The following is a 21,269-nucleotide window of genomic DNA, read 5'->3' as shown; positions in this document are numbered from 1 at the left end:
ACCAGGCTCCCCTAGGTTCCATTTTACGTTCCATTTTAGGATCCATTTCCACAAAAACCTTCTTTTCAAGTGCAGTTGTGAGGCTAAACCATAATTTTGACCAAACGATGGGGAGATTCAGACCTAGTACTAGGAGGCCAGCGAATGGCTTCCAAACAAACTTCAACTATTTGAAGTTGGGTCCCCATTACATGTTTAACTCCACAAGGACCTAAGGCATCTAGCACTTTCTTTCTGCAGGACATTGTCACCAAACCAACCGACTCGTTTTAGTTGTTTTCAAACCGTTCAAGCGAATGATTATCCATGAACAGTTTATAATCTCTTGGCCTTAATTACAAGGATGAGTTTTCTTCTACCCTCACACAACCATCTAAGCGAATATTACAGTGTTTCTTGACTTCCCTTGAAATTGCTAAGCTCCCAAGAATGCAGCTTTTTAAATTAGGGACCTGCAAAAGACTTTGTCAAAATTTCATTGAAATAAGGTAAATATTTTATCCTCATTTGTATGTGTATTTTTTAATGTGATTATAATCACTGGATCACTATGGAAGTGACAGGAAGCTCAATTCTATGATGTTACGAGTATATGAAATTGAGATTATTTTAAATTCTGGATAACAGAAAGTTGTGATGGTGATAAATGTCTTTTCGCGAATGTTCGTGAATTATCCAATATCTCAGTATGTTTGATAAGAAAAAAACATAATTTTATACACTAAGATAATTTTCAGGTCTCTTTGTGGCACCTCACAAGAATAAAGGAGTCCTAATTACTTTTCCTTTGTTTAAAGTTGGAACGTTTTGTAAATATCACCGTTAAGAACCACAAAATCCTCACACAAAAAAAAAGAAATTAGAAAGTATGTATCGACAAGTTAAATTAAAAAATTTGAAGATGGAAGTACCAAAAAGAAATGTTTTTACGTGGAAAGCCATTATGGTTAATTTGTTAAAACAAAGTACATGAAAAACAAAAGATAGTCTTTCACCGTACAGCCAGGTCAGATGCTTTTACTGTCGGCTGATGCCACCCAGGATTGAAATAATTATTTTTTATAAACCCCTTGTTTGAAATTTTGAAACTTTTGAGGCACAACAACATCATGCAATCGTTTGCAAATCTTTTAAGGCTGTTAAAGCAGGTACTTATGAAAACATGGGGGGGGGGGAGTGTAGTGCACATAGAGGGCCTGTAATAACTAATCATTCTGAACATCTATTTCCACTGAAAGCTTTTACAGCTTTTAGTAGGCTCGGATTGCAGGTCCTACTTTTAAGACATTTCATATACATGAAGACATACATCTAAATTTTCCAAGATATAGCTAGATACTCAATATTGACTTTCTTTTTTCATTGTGTTTGTGCCATATATAACCACAATTTTACATAAATCAATTTCTTACTCTCCGCGTTAAGACCTCGACTTTTCAGCCGCGATTATTCAATTTCGAAACTCTATGGTCGTGAAAGATCTATCCAAACTAGATCCAAGACTTTCCATCTTAGAAAGCCTGTAATGCTACCGTTGCAGGACCTGCAAAAAAGGCTCCTTTAAGAGCCAAAAAATATCAATCAGGGGCGGATCCAGGGATGGGTCGGTGGGTCCCAACCCTCCCTTCTCTCACCATCAGATCTGTGGCATGGTGGATTTTTTTTGCCACTTGTCTGACCCCTAAATTCTTGCAATTACCAGATCACATGTGATCTGGTTATACCAATTAGTATGAAGCATCTAAAATGTATTTATCTTGATATAATTGTGAGTTTATTTGGGCCACAGCGTGAAAGAATAAATAGCTTTCTAAATCATTATTCGGAATACCGTGTCAAAATTTCCAAGATCCTCATTTGACTATTGCATTATGATGACGACATTTGGTAACATTCAAGTAGTCTTGCTCTTATATAATTTGCTAAAAATTACACGTGACCACGGTAGAAAATGGACCACGTTATATACTTCTTGTAAACGATCTCCTCTTGGCTTTCATTGGTGGGAAAAAAAGCATTCTTTCCCACTCTACCTAGTCCCTCTTCCCTCCTACTTCACACCAAAAACGTGAATGAGATCGACTGGGTATGACACTGCGACAAAATGGCGGAAGAAGTTGAATTTGTAAGCGATGAAGATGTCCCACATTTTAAGAAATGTGGGTTTCGACCGACAGGTAGGTTTCGAAAAATATATCAGGTGCCTTTATATGCCCTAACTGTAGTCAGTACAGTCGAGTCAGTGCTTGTCAACTTAAAGACTCTATCAAACCAATTTGCGAAAGTTACGCACGTGAAAACTTGCATTATATACCGCGACTTTCTCGCAACTTACCCACCAAGTAAAATAGAAACTGTTGTACTAGTGTTATTCCTCAAGTTATTCACCCAAGTATCCTTGATATTTTGATGAAATAGCCTTGCTTATAAAGTTATAACAGCTTCTCTTTAACAATGATGTATCATAACTGTTCATGATTGAATACAGCTCCGAAAGTTCAAGTCATTATTCTCTTTTTGCAATATTCAGATGACACACCAGTCAGTGGATCAACACTGTTTGGTTTTCATACTCCCAAGCGTCGTGGTGCATTGGCTGAAGCTGGTAAGTTGAGTTAAATGTTGGTGTTCAAAAGAAAAGAAGAAAAGAGAAAATTGGGTTGTTTAGTAAAACACTGGCCCGGTCGAGGTAGTCTTGGCTCGGTTTTGGTTCGTCATCAACCCGAATTCACTTTATCATATGTATCAGATATTTCGCAAATTTGCAAAGGCGTATCTGCAGCCAGAACTATTTCAAAGGATTATGATTATTGTACTAAATGTATTTGCTCTTAATTTTCACGATAAGTATTGCCAATGAGTTTATGTTATCTTTTAGTTTGTGTCACTAAACTTGTACTATTGCAAAAAGAAGAAAGGAAGAAGAAAAACAACAAATTTCATCACTGATACCAAAACAGTTAAGGAGAACATTTGGGAAAACAATCATGTTACCACCTTTTCGCAAATTATTCAAATTGGTTTGAAAGGAATTCTTTAAATGAGACCATCAGAGTTAGGTTTAATTGGGGTCTACCTTGGTTACTAGGTGTCACAAGAAAGGAAGTGGTTTGGGAAGGGCTGCTACTTTAAACTTTTGGTTCTCTTGATTTATGTGGAAGAGTCCACTGTAAATGTATAGGTGTAATGTGCCTTACAGGAAAGAAAAGAAAAGAACTAAAAAACCAACCACAACAAAAGCAAAACAATGACAACAGAGAAGAAAACAGAGGAGCATTATGTGGAATTGTGTTTTATATATGATTGAATTTAGCCATTGATTGTTTATGTATTTAACATTTGTTAGTTTTCTCCTCCTAGCAATGTCAGCAATTCACAACAAAACTCCAATTCACCATACTCAGAGCACACAGCCAAATGACAGAAGGAAAACCCTGAAGAGCAACAAGAAAAGCAAAGGTGTATGTCTGATATCTTCTCAAACCTAATTCTAATTTTTTTCTTGTTTTCATGAGTTAAATGACATAAAGATGTTGTTTAAGCATTGTTGTTAGCAAAATGGAGATCTTCCATTAATAGCATCATTATAAGAGAAAAACAAGATGTTTCTCTTACAGATATGTTTTGGTTTATGTTTTTCTTCAGTTTATCCAGTATTTATTATAATAACTTGGAAGAAATAAAACTTAAACTGATGTGAAAAAATTTGTACCTAAAAAAAATTGTGGATTGTGAAACATGCAGGTTCAGTTTGGTTTATTTAGTGACTAGCCAATCTTTAAACTGGCTGTCTAGGGGTAATGGTTAGTCTTAGTTACAATTATGCTGGAGATTGTTCACAGAAACACAAAATACTTAACACATTTGAGTAGTTTGATTGTTTCTTCATACCATAACAAAAGGTATTTAAAACTCAATGAAGGCTGTGCATTCACAACCCAAGTTGGTAATTAATTCCTAAGCAGTCTAAGGGTTTTATCTACTGCACACTTGTGGTTAATTCAGTTTGTGATAATTATGGTTCTGCTGGAACACAAATTGTGTTTAATCTTAATACTGAAACAGACTTACCATGTTTCTTCCTCACAGGAGACCTAAAAATCAAGATTTCTGTCTAAGAAATTTCTTTTTGCTGATAGATATTTGAATTCAAGGGAAGATATTGCATAATTATTCTTATTCCAGTGGTGTTCAATTTGCTAAGTGCAGTTTTTTAATGTGTGTTTTTTTTTCTCCTACCATTTTCAAGGTGCTGAAAAGGTTGTTGTATCGTCAAATATTGAGAAGGTAAGGTATGTTTAGATCATGATTAGATATTAAATATTGGTAACTCTTTTTTTTTTAATTGAACTTTATTGAACTGCAAGTGTATACCAAATATAGCTTGTCAACTGAAGTTAATTCAATTTTTATGTATTAAAAGGAATTCCCCTATTTGATATCAGCAAAAAAAATTGTGGTTAATCTACATTGAATAAGAGAGAAAGTGACCTTTGGGTCAGAATTGTTTATTTGATTTTGAGAAAAATTTCTTGGCTTTTTCTGTCTGTAGACAATGATCTATGGAGTGCTTACACTGTTACTGCAGTTCTTTGAAAACTTATTTTTGTATATTTAAGAGAGTGTTAAATTTGTGAAAGTCAAAAGCATAATACATTGTGGTTCAATTATTTCTAAGGTTTTAAATTCTTGAAATGGGTTTGATTTTGATTTTTCATAGTTTTGTTTTTATTAAAGTTTTCTGAAACATAGGAAAGTGAAAGATAACAAAATTGCTTTTAGAATACAATACAGATTTTTCCATGTTTTGTCACCATAATCTATAAAAAAAAATCAGACATTCAAATGACCTTGGATTGAGAATGGTGAGGGTTTTGTGGTTCATTCATCAACCTGACCGAATAGCACAAAATGCGAGTAATGTGTCATCAGCTGATTGGCAACATCAAACACACTTGAAAAACTCGGATATTTTTTCACATGTGTTGTTACAGCTTTTCTCAGGACTGGAAATCCTTGTGTAACACTGCAGTTTACATGTCTTGATAAAGTAAATTTTTATATAACCTTTATTTCTGAACTTCTTCAGGGCTTTTGTGAAACTATTAAACAACTCTTCTTGTAAATGAAACCAAAAAAAAATGTTAAACACTGTTTACATTTTTTGCAGGAAAACCCAGCAACTGGAACTCAAGATGAAAACAAGAGTAGTAGTTATTCTTTGCGTCATAGAAGAAAAGCTGTTCTTTTAAAAGGTCTGTCTTCCAATGATAAGGAAATGTTAGCAGTGAAACATTAATATTTTCACATATTACCCTTGCACTGTCTTGTTTTTGGTGAGAAGAAGGGTGCTTTGAAGGTGTTTTTACTCACTCACATGGGGCTTTTTTTTGGGCAGTGCATCACTGACGGGAAGGGTTACTTAATGGTAAATGTAATAACTTATTTCTTGCCCAAAAATTAAAACGGGGAGCGATTTAAAGCCTATGGAATGTAAATACATATGGTGTATTGCGTGAATTGCTTTTAACCATTCACTTTAGAATGTACATGCAACAAAATATAATATGAATGTTACTTTGATTAAATGCTTAATTTCTTTTACATGCACTATATTTCCACCCTTTAGGCTATAATGCAAACTAGTCCTCCTCATGAATAAGTGCCCTCCTCTCTAACTTTCTTAAATACAGGGATACAGCAAAAACCTGTCTCTATTGCCACTTAATTTATAACTTTTTTAAGTGTCAGCTACAGTGGAATCGGTACAGTTAAATAGTTTCTTAATAAGAGCCCCCTTGATTAAGTGCCCCTCTTCCAATAAGCACCACTCCTTTTACATGTAGCTGAAATTTCAAATGAGTGCATGGGTGCTTATTCAAGGAAATATGATAACTTACTTTTAACCTTTAACTCCCACGAATGACCAAGAACAGAATTTTGTCTCATAATATATCAAGTAGATAGGTGATGAGAATAAAGAAAAATGTCAATTAGGATATTATTAGTCGATCCAATACCAAATTCTCCGAACTAGCATCATGAGAATTGTATGGCAGACAGTAAGGAGAATTGCTAAGATGAGATCTTGGGAGAAAAAGGATTAAGATGTATGTTGTACAAGTATGTTTGTATTGCTGCCAAATGGGTGGATCACAGATTACCGTAAATCATCAGACTTCAGTGTTACATGTTGAATTTATTTTGCAGGTGTTGAACATGAATCTGATACAGATGATAATGATTCTGACAGTGAATCAGGGACTGTTGGTGAAACACCATCAAGGTACACTAACCATTTAACATTAATGCAGTTAATTTTTGGTACATTTTTGCAATTATATCAATATTAAAAAGCTTAATTATTAATAAATATTAAATATAGTTAAAAACTTTAAGGTAGTAGATGATAGAGCATTTGAAGTCTTTTTGATATTTTAGAGTTTACAAGAAAGGCACCAAAGGAAATTCAAACCAGGTATGAGACAGCAAAAATTATTGTGTTGTATATTCTAAGAGGGAAACCAATGGGCTTTTATATATTGCAGTAAAAAGGTGTAAAAAGCAAGTGACGGTTTCATTTCAGTGTGCAGTCAACTAACTGAGTAATCACTGAAAGTATTCCTAATTAAAAGTTCATGGAATTACTGTTCTCTAGCTGGAAGATGCTCATGAAGAGTTCTTTGAGCAACAAAGCTCTAAGTGTATCACATCTGATCATACACTCTCCAAACTGAATATGCCACGAATGGATCAACAAGTAAGTGCAATGTTCTGTTAACCCTTTAACCCCTAGAGTGATTAGCATCTAATTTCTTCTTACAATACTGCCACTGAATCACACATTAATGTCATGAAAATAAAGGAAATGATCACCAACTAAAAAAACTCTTGATTGTTAAACAAATTCTCCTTGTCAGCACCTTTGTAAATGTACAGATAACAGTATGGAGAATATGAATACTGATGTTAGGGTGTAAGGGGTTAATCTTTAACATGTTATACCGACATGTCATGTTTCCTTGACAATATATGATACTGAAATGATCGTTAGTTAATAATCTTTGTAGGTTCCTCTTGGTCTTTCTGTGTAAGTATATATTTAGGAAAGGAATTTTCTCTCAGTGGTCTGCAAACCTATCTGCTGAGAGCCTGTGTTAGAAATTGTTTATTTAGCAGAAGCGGCTTCTATAAACAATCACCATTCTTTTTTTTTTGGCAGAAACTGTTGTTGCATTTAAATCAAGTATCCAGCTCACACCCTAAGGAAAGATTTGAGTTGTATCACAAATTGCAAGGTCTGTTTGACAAGTGGATATTCCATTTAAGGTGAGCAGGGCAGGCTTGAGTTGTGTCCATCACTGCAAAGATCACTTTCACATTCATTCCTCAAAAGGCAGTTTACATACTATTATATGACTATTATATATTCACAGTCATTGATTCATCACTTTATGAGTTTATTACAATCCCAAAAAATGACCAGCTCCCTGTTAGCTTGTTAGCTCAGTTAGTAGAGCATTGCACCAGTATTGAAAAGGTCATGGGTTAAAATCCTGTATAGGCCTGACATTTTTTTTTGTCAGGCTTTATTTTCACCACTTAACTGCAAAGATTGCTTTCACATTTGTTCCTGAAAGTTATCGCAAACTCAACATACTTTTACTATTATTTATAAACTGCTTTTATCCTTTGGAAGAGTTCCTTGAATATGTATTGCAACTGGAAGAGAGTAAAAAAAAAAAAAACTTGATTATTGGCATTATTAATTTAAAATTACCTGTAGCTTCAATTACTTTGGTATTGAAGAGTCACCTTTCAAAATTTTCTTCTTGCAATAAATTATCTGATGTTCATCAAATTTATCATGAGGAATGCTCATATGTATATTTGTATGAAACTTCAACTGCTGAGAAGACTTTTGTTCTATTGTCAAAAATGTTCCATGAATAAACATTAAGTCAACTGAACATAAAGGAGATAAGAGCATAAATGTGACCAAAAGTTCAGAGAGGTAACAGCTATTTTGATATAATTGGAATTTTGAGTGCCACCATTTTAAGTCACAGGTCACACTTTTTGGTTTCCATGTATGGCCTCTTCTGTCCTTTGAAAAACCTACAAACAAAATAACTACATGTGCAGCTGTGCATTATTGTGGAAATGGCAAATGAAGGTGTAATATGAGCTAATAGCTCAGAATGCACTTTTTGGTAAATTTCATAACTCACCTAGTTAGTTTCTGTTGGTTTTTAGTATTGCAAACTTCACTGAACATTGCATACTGCTTTGATTCTTACACAGAAATGGATTCAACATTCTTCTCTATGGCCTTGGATCCAAAAGAGTTCTCCTTGATCAATTCCGTTCATCTAAACTTTCTTCAAGTGTTCAAGTTGTTGTTAATGGATTTTTCCCCAGTCTCACCATAAAAAATGTAAGTGATCTATAAGTTGTGGAATGTTATCACAATTAGTACTTGTAAGTTACAGCTCTATCTTGTTTATAAAAGAACCGTGTGATCATTACTAAAAACTATTTTATTTCTTAAAAGATCAGGTAAATTTTGTGTAAATTGTTTGGGTTTTTTTTTCTCCCTTACATGAATTATTCTCATTTTCAGTGACTTGGAAGTGCTATTCTAAAGAAACAAAAAATGAGGATATCAGTATCAGTGACCATGGATCTAAAGTGATAATTATGGATCCAAAGTTAGCTTTCATTTAATAACTTAGAATCCTTAGCGTTACATGTATTTATGGATTTGTTGTGATAAATTTGGATTGCTACATGTAGTTATAGCATTACTTTGGATATGTTGCACTTGTAGATCCTTAGTTTGGGATTAATAACTGTACTAATTCTGGATCAATCTGTGGTTACAAATTTGGACCTGTAAATGTACTAACTTTAGATCCATGGTATTGATAACCTTGGGTGAACTTAGATCAACTTTATAGTTCTATTAACCCTTTAAACCCTGAGAGTGACTAGCACCTAAATTCTCCTTACAGTAATACTGCTAATCCATTCATTAAGATCAGGAGAATAAAGGAAATGATCGCCAACCTAAGAAGCTTTGATTCTTGGGTTGTTCTCCTTGTCAGTACCAAAAGAAACATATAGAGAAGAGTATGGAGAAGATGGATACTGATGTTAGGGTGTAAAGGGTTAAAAGTGCATGGTGATTAAATTGGGGAGCAGGATTGACCATTCAATCAATCAGGTTTAAACCACTGGAGAGACACCCTACTTGTGTTGTTCTTTTACATTTAATGTATACCAGCAATTATTTTTCACTGACACTGACAGAGGTGAATAATTGTCTTAGTACAATGTTTATACCACACAGAAACAAAAAAAAAGAAAATTGGTTTATTGTTGTCAAATTGACTGTAACAAATAATAGTCTAAAATGAAACTCTTGTCACTATTTTGTCTCTTTGGCTTCTCAGAGGAGAATATTTGCTAATCATTTCTGAACTAGCCAATCTGAGTGTGTTTAAAAAGCACTAATCACCTGTGTGGTATATAATTGTTTAATATTATATTTATTATTTGTTATTATTATGGTTATTTTTTATTATTATTATTTACTTGCTGAGACAAATCTCTTTTTACTCTTAAAGGTTCTAAACATTTTAACTGAAGAGGTTCTTATGTATGATGGATCTTTCAAGAGTGTGACAGATCAGTGTGACTACATAAAACAGAACCTTTGCAGTGACAAATGTGAGTTAAGCTTGGTTAGGATAATGGGGGTATTTATTAAATTTCCCAATAAGTGCTTGACACATATTTATTGTGATTCCAAAGCCATCATTTTTATATTAAAATTTTAAGAACTGCATACTATAATGATATTATATGATAATGCATTATTTAAGTTTTTCTAACATTTATTTTTTTAGGTTCAGAGGAGATTTTTCTGGTTATTCATAATATTGATGGCTCCATGTTAAGATCCAAAAAGGTTTGTTTACTCTCCACATGCTATTAAAACCCAATGATAGGCTCACAGCTTTATGCTAGTGTTATAGCCTCTGTTTTCTATTTTTGGACATGACCCAAATTCAATGGGCCAAGTAATGTGTATGTGTATGGTCTAGCTATTGTTCTCATACAAGATAAATTTTTACCTGGGGTTCTATACATTATTGTTTTTCCAATCAAGCATTGTTAGTGGTAGGGTTGCTTTGGAACTCAGAAAACTGTCCACACTAAAACTAGTCAAGAATAAGCCATCATGGCATATGCAAGAAAAATACAATTATAGTGTAACTGTTTTATTACTGTCAGTGATGGTATTACTTTGTGGCATTGGGGTTTGTCCCCACATCTTGATCCCCAAAATTGTTATTTGTTTTAAGGCCACAACATTCCCAAAATAATTCAGGTATTCATGGTTTTTTATGTTTGACAGTCAAAGGGTTTGAGTTGATTTAATTTTAGATGGAGGAGTGGTGATTATAAGTTAAATTGTACATGGTAGATGTGCTGTCAGTCCATTGCTCAGCCAAACAAGTTATCTTCCCCCATAGTTTATCTTATTATTATTATTATTATTATTATTAGTATAACTTTATTTAAGTGTCAGCATATTTAGCACTGCTGTGCTAATTGGGGACACTGTAAATGAGGAAACAAATATCGTAAATGAACAGAAACTCATTAAAAACCCCAACTGGTAGGAGGCAGACCAGTTGGCTATTTACAAAGCGTGCAGGAGTTGAATTCGGGGCCACCGAAGACAAATCAACATAGTGGCAGGGAGGAGGACTTGAACCCGGGACCTCCGGCTTACAAGTGCAGCGCCCTAACCACTAGGCCACGCTCGCCTCCATAATTGTGGAATCTTAATTTGTTTGTATTAATACTGGAAGAAGTTAACAGCCATTCAGCAGTTAGGGCAGATTTTCAAAAACTTTATTTCTGTTTGGTTTCAGACTCAGACAATTCTGAGCCTTCTTGCAGAGGTGGATACTCTTCATGTCATTGCTAGTATTGATCACATCAATGCACCTCTAAGTTAGTACAATCATTTAGTTTTGTTTAGACTGACAGTGCAGTCATTGTAGTGGTGATTAACTACAGAAGTTAGTACAATCATTTAGTTTTGTTTAGACTGACAGTGCAGTCATTGTAGTGGTGATTAACTAAAGAAGTTAGTACAATCATTTAGTTTTGTTTATACTGACAGTGCAGTCATTGTAGTGGTGATTAACTAAAGAAGTTAGTACAATCATTTAGTTTTGTTTAGACTGACAGTTCAGTCATTGTAGTGGTGATTAACTAAAGAAGAGACTTCTGTGTTTTTTGTTATCAATCTGCTTTGTTGTGTTTTTGCAATAGTCATGTGAACTTGCATTCTTTATGACATGTACATTCAGCACTTTATTACGTAATAAGTATTGTGTCATGGCATTACAGTACTTAGTGTGCATACTTGTACATCACATATTTTCTTGATGAAAGAACCCATACAGCATGAAAAAGGAAAGGCCAATTGTTTTCACTATTTTTCTCTAAATCATTTTATATTTTACATATTTTTTTACCCACTAGGAGAAAAAGAATCATGATGCAAAAAAGAGATTTTCAGAATTGAAGGAATTGTGTCTGTGATTTACTTGTCATATCATTGCTTGGATATCTCAAGATATTAAAATTATAGTTTAATATGTAAATATTATCTCAAGAATGATATTTAAATACATAGAATAATTTTTCATGAAGATATCAAAATAATGAAATATTTCTGAAAAGTTTAGGTGCATTGCCTTAGCTGATGAACCATCAGTTAGGATACTTAAATTGATAATTATGAATAATTTATGTAGCTGTTGCTGAGGTGATTACTTATTTATTGAGTTGGAATCTTTTCAGTCTGGAATCATACTCAGCTGAGCCGTTTTAACTGGTCCTGGTTTGATGTTACATCCTTTGAACCATATAGGGAAGAGACATCATATGAGAACTCACTGTTGGTCCAGCACACAGGGGCTCTGGCACTTAGTTCGTTAGTTCATGTGTTCCGTAGTTTGACTCCTAATGCCCGTGGTATCTTTATCTTAATAGCACAGCATCAGCTTGATGAAAAGGATAACAGTAGTTATATTGGTAAGCAGTTCTTAACATATTAACTAGTAAGAGTTACTAGCATCTAGTCCTGAATCAAACATTTAGATTGTGCAAATTTTTGATTGTCAAACAAATTCTCCTTATTAGGACCTTAGGAAATATATTGAGAACATTATGGAGAATTTGCGTACTGATGTTACGGTTAATCCTGGTACTAATGAGTTCCAAGATACATTTACATAAAGAGACCTTTTTGTATTATTGGTGTGTGAAGCTTTTAAACCTCAGCATCTGATTAGTAATTCTCCTTTGTAGCTAACAAATGTTTCCCTTCAAATTAATTTAATTTCATATCAAGGTATCACTTTTTAGTTGATGGCTTTGTCTTTACTCCTTATTTGTGTGGAATGAAGAAAGAAAGGCTTTATTTATATCCCTTTTTGGTATATACATGTACCATGTAAGTGATTAGTGCCTTTTGTGCATGCTGATTGGCCAGTTTGGAAGTGGTTAGCAAGGAGCATTCACCTCAGAACAGCCAAAGGGACAAAACTGTGCGTCAAGAGCTTAATTTTCCACCATTTTTTGGTTTATTGAGTGAAAGAAACTAACTTTTTGGTACTGATGTGGTATATACCAAAACAATTATTCACCTCAGTGTCAGTGAATATCCACTACTATTCACCTCCAGTTTGGTGGATAATAGTTAATTATTTGCAAGTTAGAGTCATCTCCATTGAGTGTCATAAGTAATCCTAGATTGCCTTGCAGGTTTTGCTTTGTCTTTCTCTGTGATTGGTCAAGAAAACTTTCTCATTCAACCAAATTCAAAGTTAAAACTTTGGGCATAAGTGAAGGTTAATTAAGTAACCATCTTTCTTAAGCACTTTGTTTAAGAAGGTTGTCACATGTGAACCACCCCTGTAATAAAATACTAGGCCTGGTTTGACAATGAGCTCTCTATAGCTCAGTGGTTGAGAGATGGCTTCAGTATATTGCCTGTGTCTCTCTGAAGCTGTTATAGAATAATTAGGTGGTATTTAACTGCAGTTGTTTGAGTCACTTCTTGTTCTTTCACAGGGCTGTCATTTAATTCTTGTTACTCCAAATGCCGTGAACAGTTCCTTGTAAACAGTGACTCAACACTGAAAGCTCAACTGATAGAATTTCGTGATCACAAACTTATAACTTCCAAGAAGGTGATATTTCTGGCATTTATGTTTTGGCTTTTTGACTCAGCCAATGCTTCCTTTCAGAAGCAACTTCTGTATGTGCATGACAAGCCATCAATCACTAGTGGTTTATACTTGCCAGTATTTTTATTAGGTTTGTTAAACACAATTGTCATTCTGTTGAAACCATGCACTGCACGGGACATTTTTGTATTTTCAAGAGTTGTTGTACAACATCATATGCAAAAAGTCAGTTCAAATTACAGTTTCACATGCCTTGTTCTTGGTGAAAAATCATGCCAATCAATCCTTAAACCCCTCAGAGTGACTATCTTCTAATTTTTCCTTATAGTATCACCCTTGAATAAAATATGTAGGCCACAAAAATAAAGGAAATGATTGCCATTTTCAGCTCCCGATTGTCCATCAAGTTATCTTTCTCAGTACCACAGGAAACGTAAAAAGATTAGTGTGGAGAATATTAATACTCATGTAAGAGTGTAAAGGTTTAATAATTCAAAACTGACAATTTTAAAATAAAATAAAGTTATTATTAATAGTCTTGTAATTTGTTCTCTGTCATTGATTGCAGGGTGCTGATGGTGTAGAATATTTGTATATCCCAGTTGACCCAGCAACATTGAAGCAGTTTGTAGAAGATCAACAGAACAACAACTTGTGACAAGAATGTCTTGAAACTATAGTGAAATGCCAAATACTTGTCACAATGAATATGTATTAGAATTGTACATGAATTTAAGTCTTGGTGCTCATAGAATATTATTTTTGGAACAATAAAGGACAAATTTGATCAATGTCTTGTCTGTACAGTGTATATACATGTATTATAATTGAAACTCTTTCAACAGTCACCTTCCCAGAACATCCATGTTTGCCAGACCCTTCAATACCTTTGTGACAACTCACTCAAGCAGATGTTTCTTGACATAATGGAAAAGGAAATGGGAAAGGAAAATATTTATAATACTGTTAATAAAACTGATTGACTCAGTACCTCATTTGTTGTTCATTTTTACATTCTCTGCTTGCACGTTAACTTTTGCTATATATTTATTATGTTTTTTGCATGCACTTTCTACTTTTATACTATATTTCCAATAAGCTTTTTTTCTGTTAATTAAACTGTTTTACCTCTCTGTAAAAAAATGGTGTCCTATAAGCTATCTAGTAAGCATCCCTACTAAATGAAAGTGAAAAAAAGGGTTGAGTTTACCATAACATGTTCTAAACAACAAAAGAATTGTTACCCTAGGCACAGATGAAAAGAAACACAAACCCTCTCTGAACCATCTACATGTACTTTCATATTTCTTTGATCTGCCTTAAGAGAGAACCTGCTTACATTTGTATTGGCACCTTACATCAATAGCATTACAATATCTGTTGCCTTTATCTACATAGCTCCTGAAAAAGATGGGGATTTGTTATTTGAGCCCAGATTCTTGATCATTGATTCTCAATAAATTCAAGGACTGAGTTTTAAGTTAAAACTGTCCACTTATTTTTGATTATTACTGTACATTGGCTCATAGATACTTCGAAGGCGATGTTGTACCAACTGTATCATGACAGCAACCTCAACACTTTCCACTGCTGTTTCCTCTATAAGCTTTGTACAATCACTAACAGCACGTGGAATTCGTCTTCCTTCTGGGTATTTCTTCTGATACAAAACCCGTCCCAGTTCCCTTACTCCCCACTCACACACATCTTTGACTTCTTTTTTTACAGAATTCACCCTTTGCTCACTGCTTTGCATCTTGTTCTCAAGTAACTCCACTCTCCTTTCAGCCAATTGTCTGCCCTCCTCTGGAGCAATCATGGCATATTTCTCATGACGTCGCACTTCTGATATTGACATGTGTTTAGCAATTTCAACACATTGTTTGCACAATTCCTCCATGTTAAACTCATTAGCTAATACAAGGAAGTCAATAGCCTGGTGAGGAGTCTTTTCTCTCTGTAGCAGATACTTTTCACAGCGCTCTGTGAGTTGCTCCATTTGATACTCTCTTGCCAAGGGAAGAAGGAAGTAACAGTTGTTTTCACCAATTGGTTTTGATGTTGGGTAAATGACAAGCAACAGCTCCTTTATTTCAGAGGCATTCTTTCCTGGAAGAGGAATCTCACTTGCAAATTTTTCTTTGAACTCTGAGGAGAACATTCTTTCAAACACTGGTGACCACATGGATAAAGTACCCTTGTGAACATGGAACTTCTTCTCCTCAACAACAAGGACAGAATCACTAAGATGCCATGGCTCTGTAAAATCTGGCTCAGATCCCTTTTTCTGCATCATTGGGGTTTATCTGAGAAAAAAAAAAAGATTATCAGTTCTTGTTGGCTTTTAAAGACTTGTCCTTGTGCTATTTTGACATTGACAATGTATTTCAGGTTCATTGGTAAGTGCAAAAAAGGGCCTTTCAACTGGGCCCTTGAGATGAATAGACCCCAGGGCTGAGTTGTTCAAAGCTGGGTTAAGATAACCTGGGGTTAGTGTGAAATTTGATCTCAGATCTGAAAGCTTGAAGAGAAAATTCAGTTTATTTCTTTTTGACTACAATTTGATAATTAAATGCTCTCAAAACAAAGAGTAAAATTATTCCAAAAGGACTTTTGAACAGAGAAATATAGAAACCTGGATTAAATTTAACACTGGGTTAGCACCAATCAGCCTTTGAACAACTGGGCCCAGGTTAAGGAATCAGACTCTAACAAAAGTGGGGGGAGGAGGAGGGGAGTTGGGCACTTTGACCAATGTGCTATCCCCTCCCATAGTCTTATTTAACATCCTTTGTTGTCATAATGAAATGTTTGAGTCAGGATGTATGGCCAAAAATCAGAAAAAACCTGTAAATGCTTGTGTGTATATATTATCATATAGAAGGTTCTGTGTAACACCATATATAATTAATGTTACTTGCAGTTACAGTAGCCCTAACACTTACAATACATATACTTTCGTTTTCTCATCAAAGAGAAACGTTTTGATGAGAGAAAAAAATGTATCAATTTCGTATATTCTTTTTCATATTGCATCGTTTTTGAAAACGGGTGTACATAAAATGAAATTATATTTGAAAGGGGATCGGATGAAAATAGTTTCTGAAGTGAAAACTAACAAACTATCTGTAATCATTTCAGTTCGGATAAGGAGAGAGTCTGCAATTAGATTGTAATAATAAGTGCTGTAGAGGTAACTCCGCTTCAGCAATCAAGGCATAATATTCCAACGGCTAGATCTATAATGCACTGAAGAGAAATAATTTTGATTTCGTTTTCATCTTGGTGTTACACACTTGCTGACTTAGCAAGAAAACTTAAGACCGGCAAAACCACGACCAAAGATGACAACCTTCACGATTGAGTCATTCGCTTCGATGTGACCGTTTAAACGAACTGAATGCCACGGTAGAATGTTATAAATAGTATACTTTATACACCTATTTCGGATTTTTTTTAACTGAGAATTCATTTTCACTCTTACCTGGCAAGAAAATAGATTAGTTCGACCACATCAGCAGAGTAAACATGCCTCCGTTACTTCGTCACGCGAAATTTTATAGAAGAATAGAATGACGTAATAGATCAGCTGAGATCTGATTCGCTCTAAGGAAACCCTCACAGGAAGTATGTACAATCCACCGGTAGAGGTGAGGTCCTACTGATAATTAAAGATCAGTCAAAACTAAACAAATGACAAGAGTGTAAGAGGCCTTCAGTTAAATGAATGTGTATCGATCAAAGCCAGCTGAAATCTTCTCAGACTCGTCACGTTACGTCAGAGAACGGCTGCGAAGGCGACTAAGTTAGCTAGCAATAGTAACTACTTCCGAACTGAATACACCGGAAGTCAGCGCGTCATTGCTAAAAAGGCTCATTACATCGGTCGCGAAAACAATCAATTTCATGGAAATCAGCAATTTACACAAAAGCTTGGATACAGTGATCTCAAAGATAATTTAGGCATGACGAAAGAAGAATGATCCGCTCGAATTTCAAGGTATGTGAACGTCGTCATGATAGACAACAACAACAAATCAGAAGAAAGAATTTTGCCAGTTCGGCAAGCTATTGGGCAACATTCTCCCTCGACCAAAATTGGCAAACGCAAGTGGAGACCAGTGGAGCTGAATACCTGACATTTAACTGGTTGCACCGGGTTTTCATCCTTGCTCAATAATATTTTATTTTCGCCTAGTTGCAGATGATGAAAATTTAGTTCTTAAGCATGAATACATTAGCATACTTGAAAGTGTAATTAACAGTGGATTTGATGACGTCCATACTTGGCTATCTGGAAACAAGCTTTCACTAAATATTGAAAAGTCAAATTGTGTAATTATTCACCCCGTTAAAAATCGAGTCCCAAAAAGGTCACGCTCTTTATCAGTAACCAATTATTAATCCAAGAGAGTTCCGTTAGGTACCATCATGTTTTAGAACCCCTCCTAAGCCTGCTGCTTGGGAATCTCAACCGCCCTTCAACCACAGGGTGTTCATCCACTAACTAAGGTTTGGCAGGACATAAAACTAACTGTCAATTTTGTAACATAGCGGGCATGCTTTTGCAATCCAAACTGATACATATATTCAAATGTTAGCTGGAAGAGTCACGTTAACTATCTAGCCATAAAAATCAAAAGAAGTATTGGTATTCTCAAAAAGCTTCGCTAGTTCCTCAACACAAAAACCTTATGGTCCCTGTATCGTACCTTGGTGGAGCCATTCTTAATTTATTGCATAATTGCATGGAGTAATCCCAGTGTATCAGTGTTAGAAGTAAATTCTCTAACACTCGTTGTTTGTTTGGTTGATTCTTTTTTAATCTCTTTTCTTCTCAAGTTGTTACAACGGGGACTGACTCCTATCTTATGAGAAAAGTGAGGGACACCGTGTATAAAGTGACACAAAAGATGACACTACTAAGCTGTCAATCTTCTTGTATCGTCATCGTTCCATCTCAGCCAGCGAATCACGTTAGATTACGTAGGACAGTTCCTGCTTACTAGGTATGCGCCTTCGAGTTATTTGCGCAGTTACAAAATCATTTTCTACCTTAAATTTCTTATTATTACAGTTGAGATCGGCCAGAACAGAAACGAGATTGGTAATATGAAAATCATAACTATCCTATTGACGGAATATTATTCACATCTAAAGGAGCGTAAGAGAAAATTGCCCTAGAAGACCGTTACATAGCAACATCATGATTAAAAAAGTTGGAGGAGAAGGTGCGTTCACAAGTACCGCCCCCCAAGTTGCTACGTGCTAGTTATAATAACTTTCTAATTGCAAAACATGAAGGTATCACACATTTACACCTTTAAGAACGAGAGGTGTCGAACGTGACCTTTTTCCAGAGAGATTCACTCTTCCTGGACTGACAAATTAACTTAATTAATAACAAAGCTTTCTCAAGACACTATCACGAGTTCTAATTACCGTAGAACTGAGTAACTATTTCCATGTCAACTTCACTATCTTAACGAGGAAAACGTGACCAAACTCTACCTTTAAGATTAGGCTTCCAAAAGGAATAAGAAGTAATCAACCTGCCTTTTTTTTGTAATCCCCCGCCGGAATGGTTTAAAGTGATATAATATTTCCTTTCCTTTCCCCGACACCAATATAAGGAAAGCCTTGCGATATTTCAGATTAAATATAGCCCCTTTTTTTATCGTTTAACATCAGTCAATATTGCAACCCTTACTTAATTTACAGAGGAAAGCCATGAGAACAGTTACCTTCATCTGCTTTAATTAATGAGAACTCAAGTCCTTTTTTGAAAGACTTTATCAAGCTGTCTAATACAATTGCCCTTCAACTTGTAGTATTATGTACCTAAGGCCTAGTTTATACGTCGCGCTACAGTCGAATTTAATTCAGACGAATTTAATTCCATTAAATTCGTCGTTCCGTCGACATAAATCGTGACGTGGTTTTATGCGTCGAAATCAATACGGTCGAATTTAATTCTCTACCCAAATGCAGTGTCTCTGGTCAGAGGTGTCGTTTTGAAAAAAAACATGGCGCGGGCTAAAGCTCTGAAAACAATTTTCCTCCAGAAAATTTCCAGGGAAAGACAACGGCGACGTCAATTACGGCGTAATATGGTTACATTGGTGTTAATGAGGAAAAGGTTTATCGTACGACTTTGTTTGCTGACGTGTCTCCTGTTACAGTCAAGTGAAGATTAAATCAGCGCTCGAAGACCTCGCAGTTGTCGTCGCAGTCATAAAAACACAGGTTGGTGGGAATTGGTCTGGGCGTCCTATGATGAAGGAAGATTTAAGAAAACCTTTCGTGTATCAAGGAATACGTTTAACTTAATTTTGAAAAGTATTCGACCTGATATTGAGAAAGATTTTGTCACAGAGCAGCCCGTTTCTGCCGAACGGTAGGCTGGCTATATGTCTTTACAGATTAGGCAGAGGTGACTACCTATACACCATTGCGGAACTGTTTGGCCTTGGTGTGACGACCGTTCACAAAATCATAGAGGAAGTATGTGAAGCGATCATAAGAAACCTGCGGAAACCTTCGGTGCAAGCGCATTTTCCAATCACCAAACAGAATATTATGGAGAAAATGGTGGATATGACAGCGTTTTGGCAATTCCCCTGCGCCTGGGGTGCTGTAGATGGGTGCCACATCCCCATTCAGTGCCCTCCTGGCGGTCTGAAAGCCTGTAAAGAGTATCATAACTTTAAGAACTTTTATTCAATAGTATTGATGGCCATTGTAGATGCACAGGATCGTTTCATCTGGGCAAGTGTTGGTTTTCCAGGAAATTCACACGATTCCATCATTTTCCAGTCCACTGATTTGTGGCACAACATTACTGAAAACAACATCATACCATCAATTTCTCAAGTTATTGAAGGTACCGAGGTTTACCCTATGATTTTGGGCGATTCTGCTTTCCCATTCAGAGTGTGGTTAATGAAACCATATGGTAATGCTAACCTTACACCTGAAGAGGGCTATTTTAACTATCGTCTAAGCCGCGCAAGAATGGTAACTGAGCGAGCCTATGGACAACTGAAGAGCAGGTGGAGAGTTTTGTATCGAAAGCTAGAATGTAGACCAGATTCGGTGAAACTGGCCGCGCTCGCGTGTATTGTACTTCACAACATCTGCATTACCACAAAGGACAGCCTTCCTGCCCAACTGGATTTGTCAATTGATCCTTTCACACAAAAGAAAAGGTCCAGAGAAGAAATACGAGATCTGTTGCAGATGCGCAACTGCCCTAAGAGAAAGGATTCATCTCGCAAAGCTGGAGCAATACGGGAGGCTCTGACAAGGAAAATGTGGCAGGAAAAAGAAGCAAACGAACTGGAAATGTAGACGTAATTAAAACAATTTTTTTGTCATCCATGTTATTTTCAAAGTTCTCCATAGATTGTAACAAATAAATCACTTCACATTTCAGGTAAACTTCATAAAAGCAACAGTGTGTTGTTCCATAAAATATTCAACGCCCCTGTGAAGTTTTTTGTTAGACCTCAAACTCCCGCTAACTCCGGCAACCGTCTTAAACTTTAGCGCGTACTTCAAGAACCTGCTACTTGCCTTCACGCCGGAACGCGAGTTCTACGCTCTTAATCCACGGGGGTAGAAATTAATATTTTGTGGAACTGTCTCAATTTCAACTTAGGCATTACATGTACAAGCCCTGAAAATCGGCATTATATGAAAAACTCGCTTACTTCACTATTACATTTCTTTTCAGTACACATAACAGAAAAAAGAAACAAATTTGACCAAAGGTACTGAATGTCATGACATTCCTAATACGTTTGTTGCATTACTTCTCATCAATGCTTTAAGCGACCCATTTTAAATGCAAGTTAGAAAGGCACAGGTCTCGAGTTCATGTTCAAGCAAGCAATGATAGTCATTGGATCAAGGAATACTATTAATATGACATTACGTTGCATCACTGTATATTTTTCAGACATTACATACAGTACCATGAGATAAACACTG

At 35.5% G+C, this 21,269-nt stretch overlaps 2 protein-coding genes across 3 annotated transcripts; one reads left to right on the top strand and one right to left on the bottom strand.

Annotated features, from left to right (window-relative positions):
- The first annotated feature begins 1,941 nt into the window (after positions 1-1,941).
- On the top strand, positions 1,942-14,068 carry LOC113680850 (origin recognition complex subunit 2). Of its 2 annotated transcripts, XM_027197900.2 has the most exons (16): positions 1,942-2,177; positions 2,531-2,605; positions 3,361-3,459; positions 4,250-4,287; positions 5,171-5,255; positions 6,211-6,286; positions 6,442-6,478; positions 6,659-6,760; positions 7,223-7,329; positions 8,305-8,437; positions 9,630-9,732; positions 9,912-9,973; positions 10,947-11,028; positions 11,887-12,120; positions 13,162-13,280; positions 13,846-14,068. In XM_027197900.2, exons 1-16 carry the CDS (start codon positions 2,105-2,107, stop codon positions 13,933-13,935), a joined length of 1,515 nt encoding a protein of 504 aa, XP_027053701.2. In that variant the 5' UTR covers positions 1,942-2,104; the 3' UTR covers positions 13,936-14,068. The 2 variants fall into 2 exon arrangements, with proteins under 2 accessions (XP_027053701.2, XP_089038887.1); XM_089182761.1 differs by lacking the exon at positions 1,942-2,177 and having other exon boundaries at positions 3,347-3,459.
- Positions 13,747-17,319, bottom strand: LOC113680851 (BTB and MATH domain-containing protein 36). Its single transcript, XM_027197901.2, has 2 exons — positions 16,762-17,319; positions 13,747-15,583 (listed from the first exon to the last, which is right to left on the bottom strand). Exon 2 carries the CDS (start codon positions 15,571-15,573, stop codon positions 14,773-14,775), a length of 801 nt encoding a protein of 266 aa, XP_027053702.1. The 5' UTR covers positions 15,574-15,583; positions 16,762-17,319; the 3' UTR covers positions 13,747-14,772.
- Positions 17,320-21,269: the final 3,950 nt, after the last annotated feature.

The sequence above is a fragment of the Pocillopora damicornis genome, chromosome 9 (genome assembly GCF_964200805.1).
Source record: "Pocillopora damicornis chromosome 9, jaPocDami1.2, whole genome shotgun sequence".
Taxonomy (NCBI): domain Eukaryota; kingdom Metazoa; phylum Cnidaria; class Anthozoa; order Scleractinia; family Pocilloporidae; genus Pocillopora; species Pocillopora damicornis.
The sequence above is the reverse complement of the archived record's forward strand: the minus strand, read 5'-3'. Positions and strand labels throughout refer to the sequence as shown.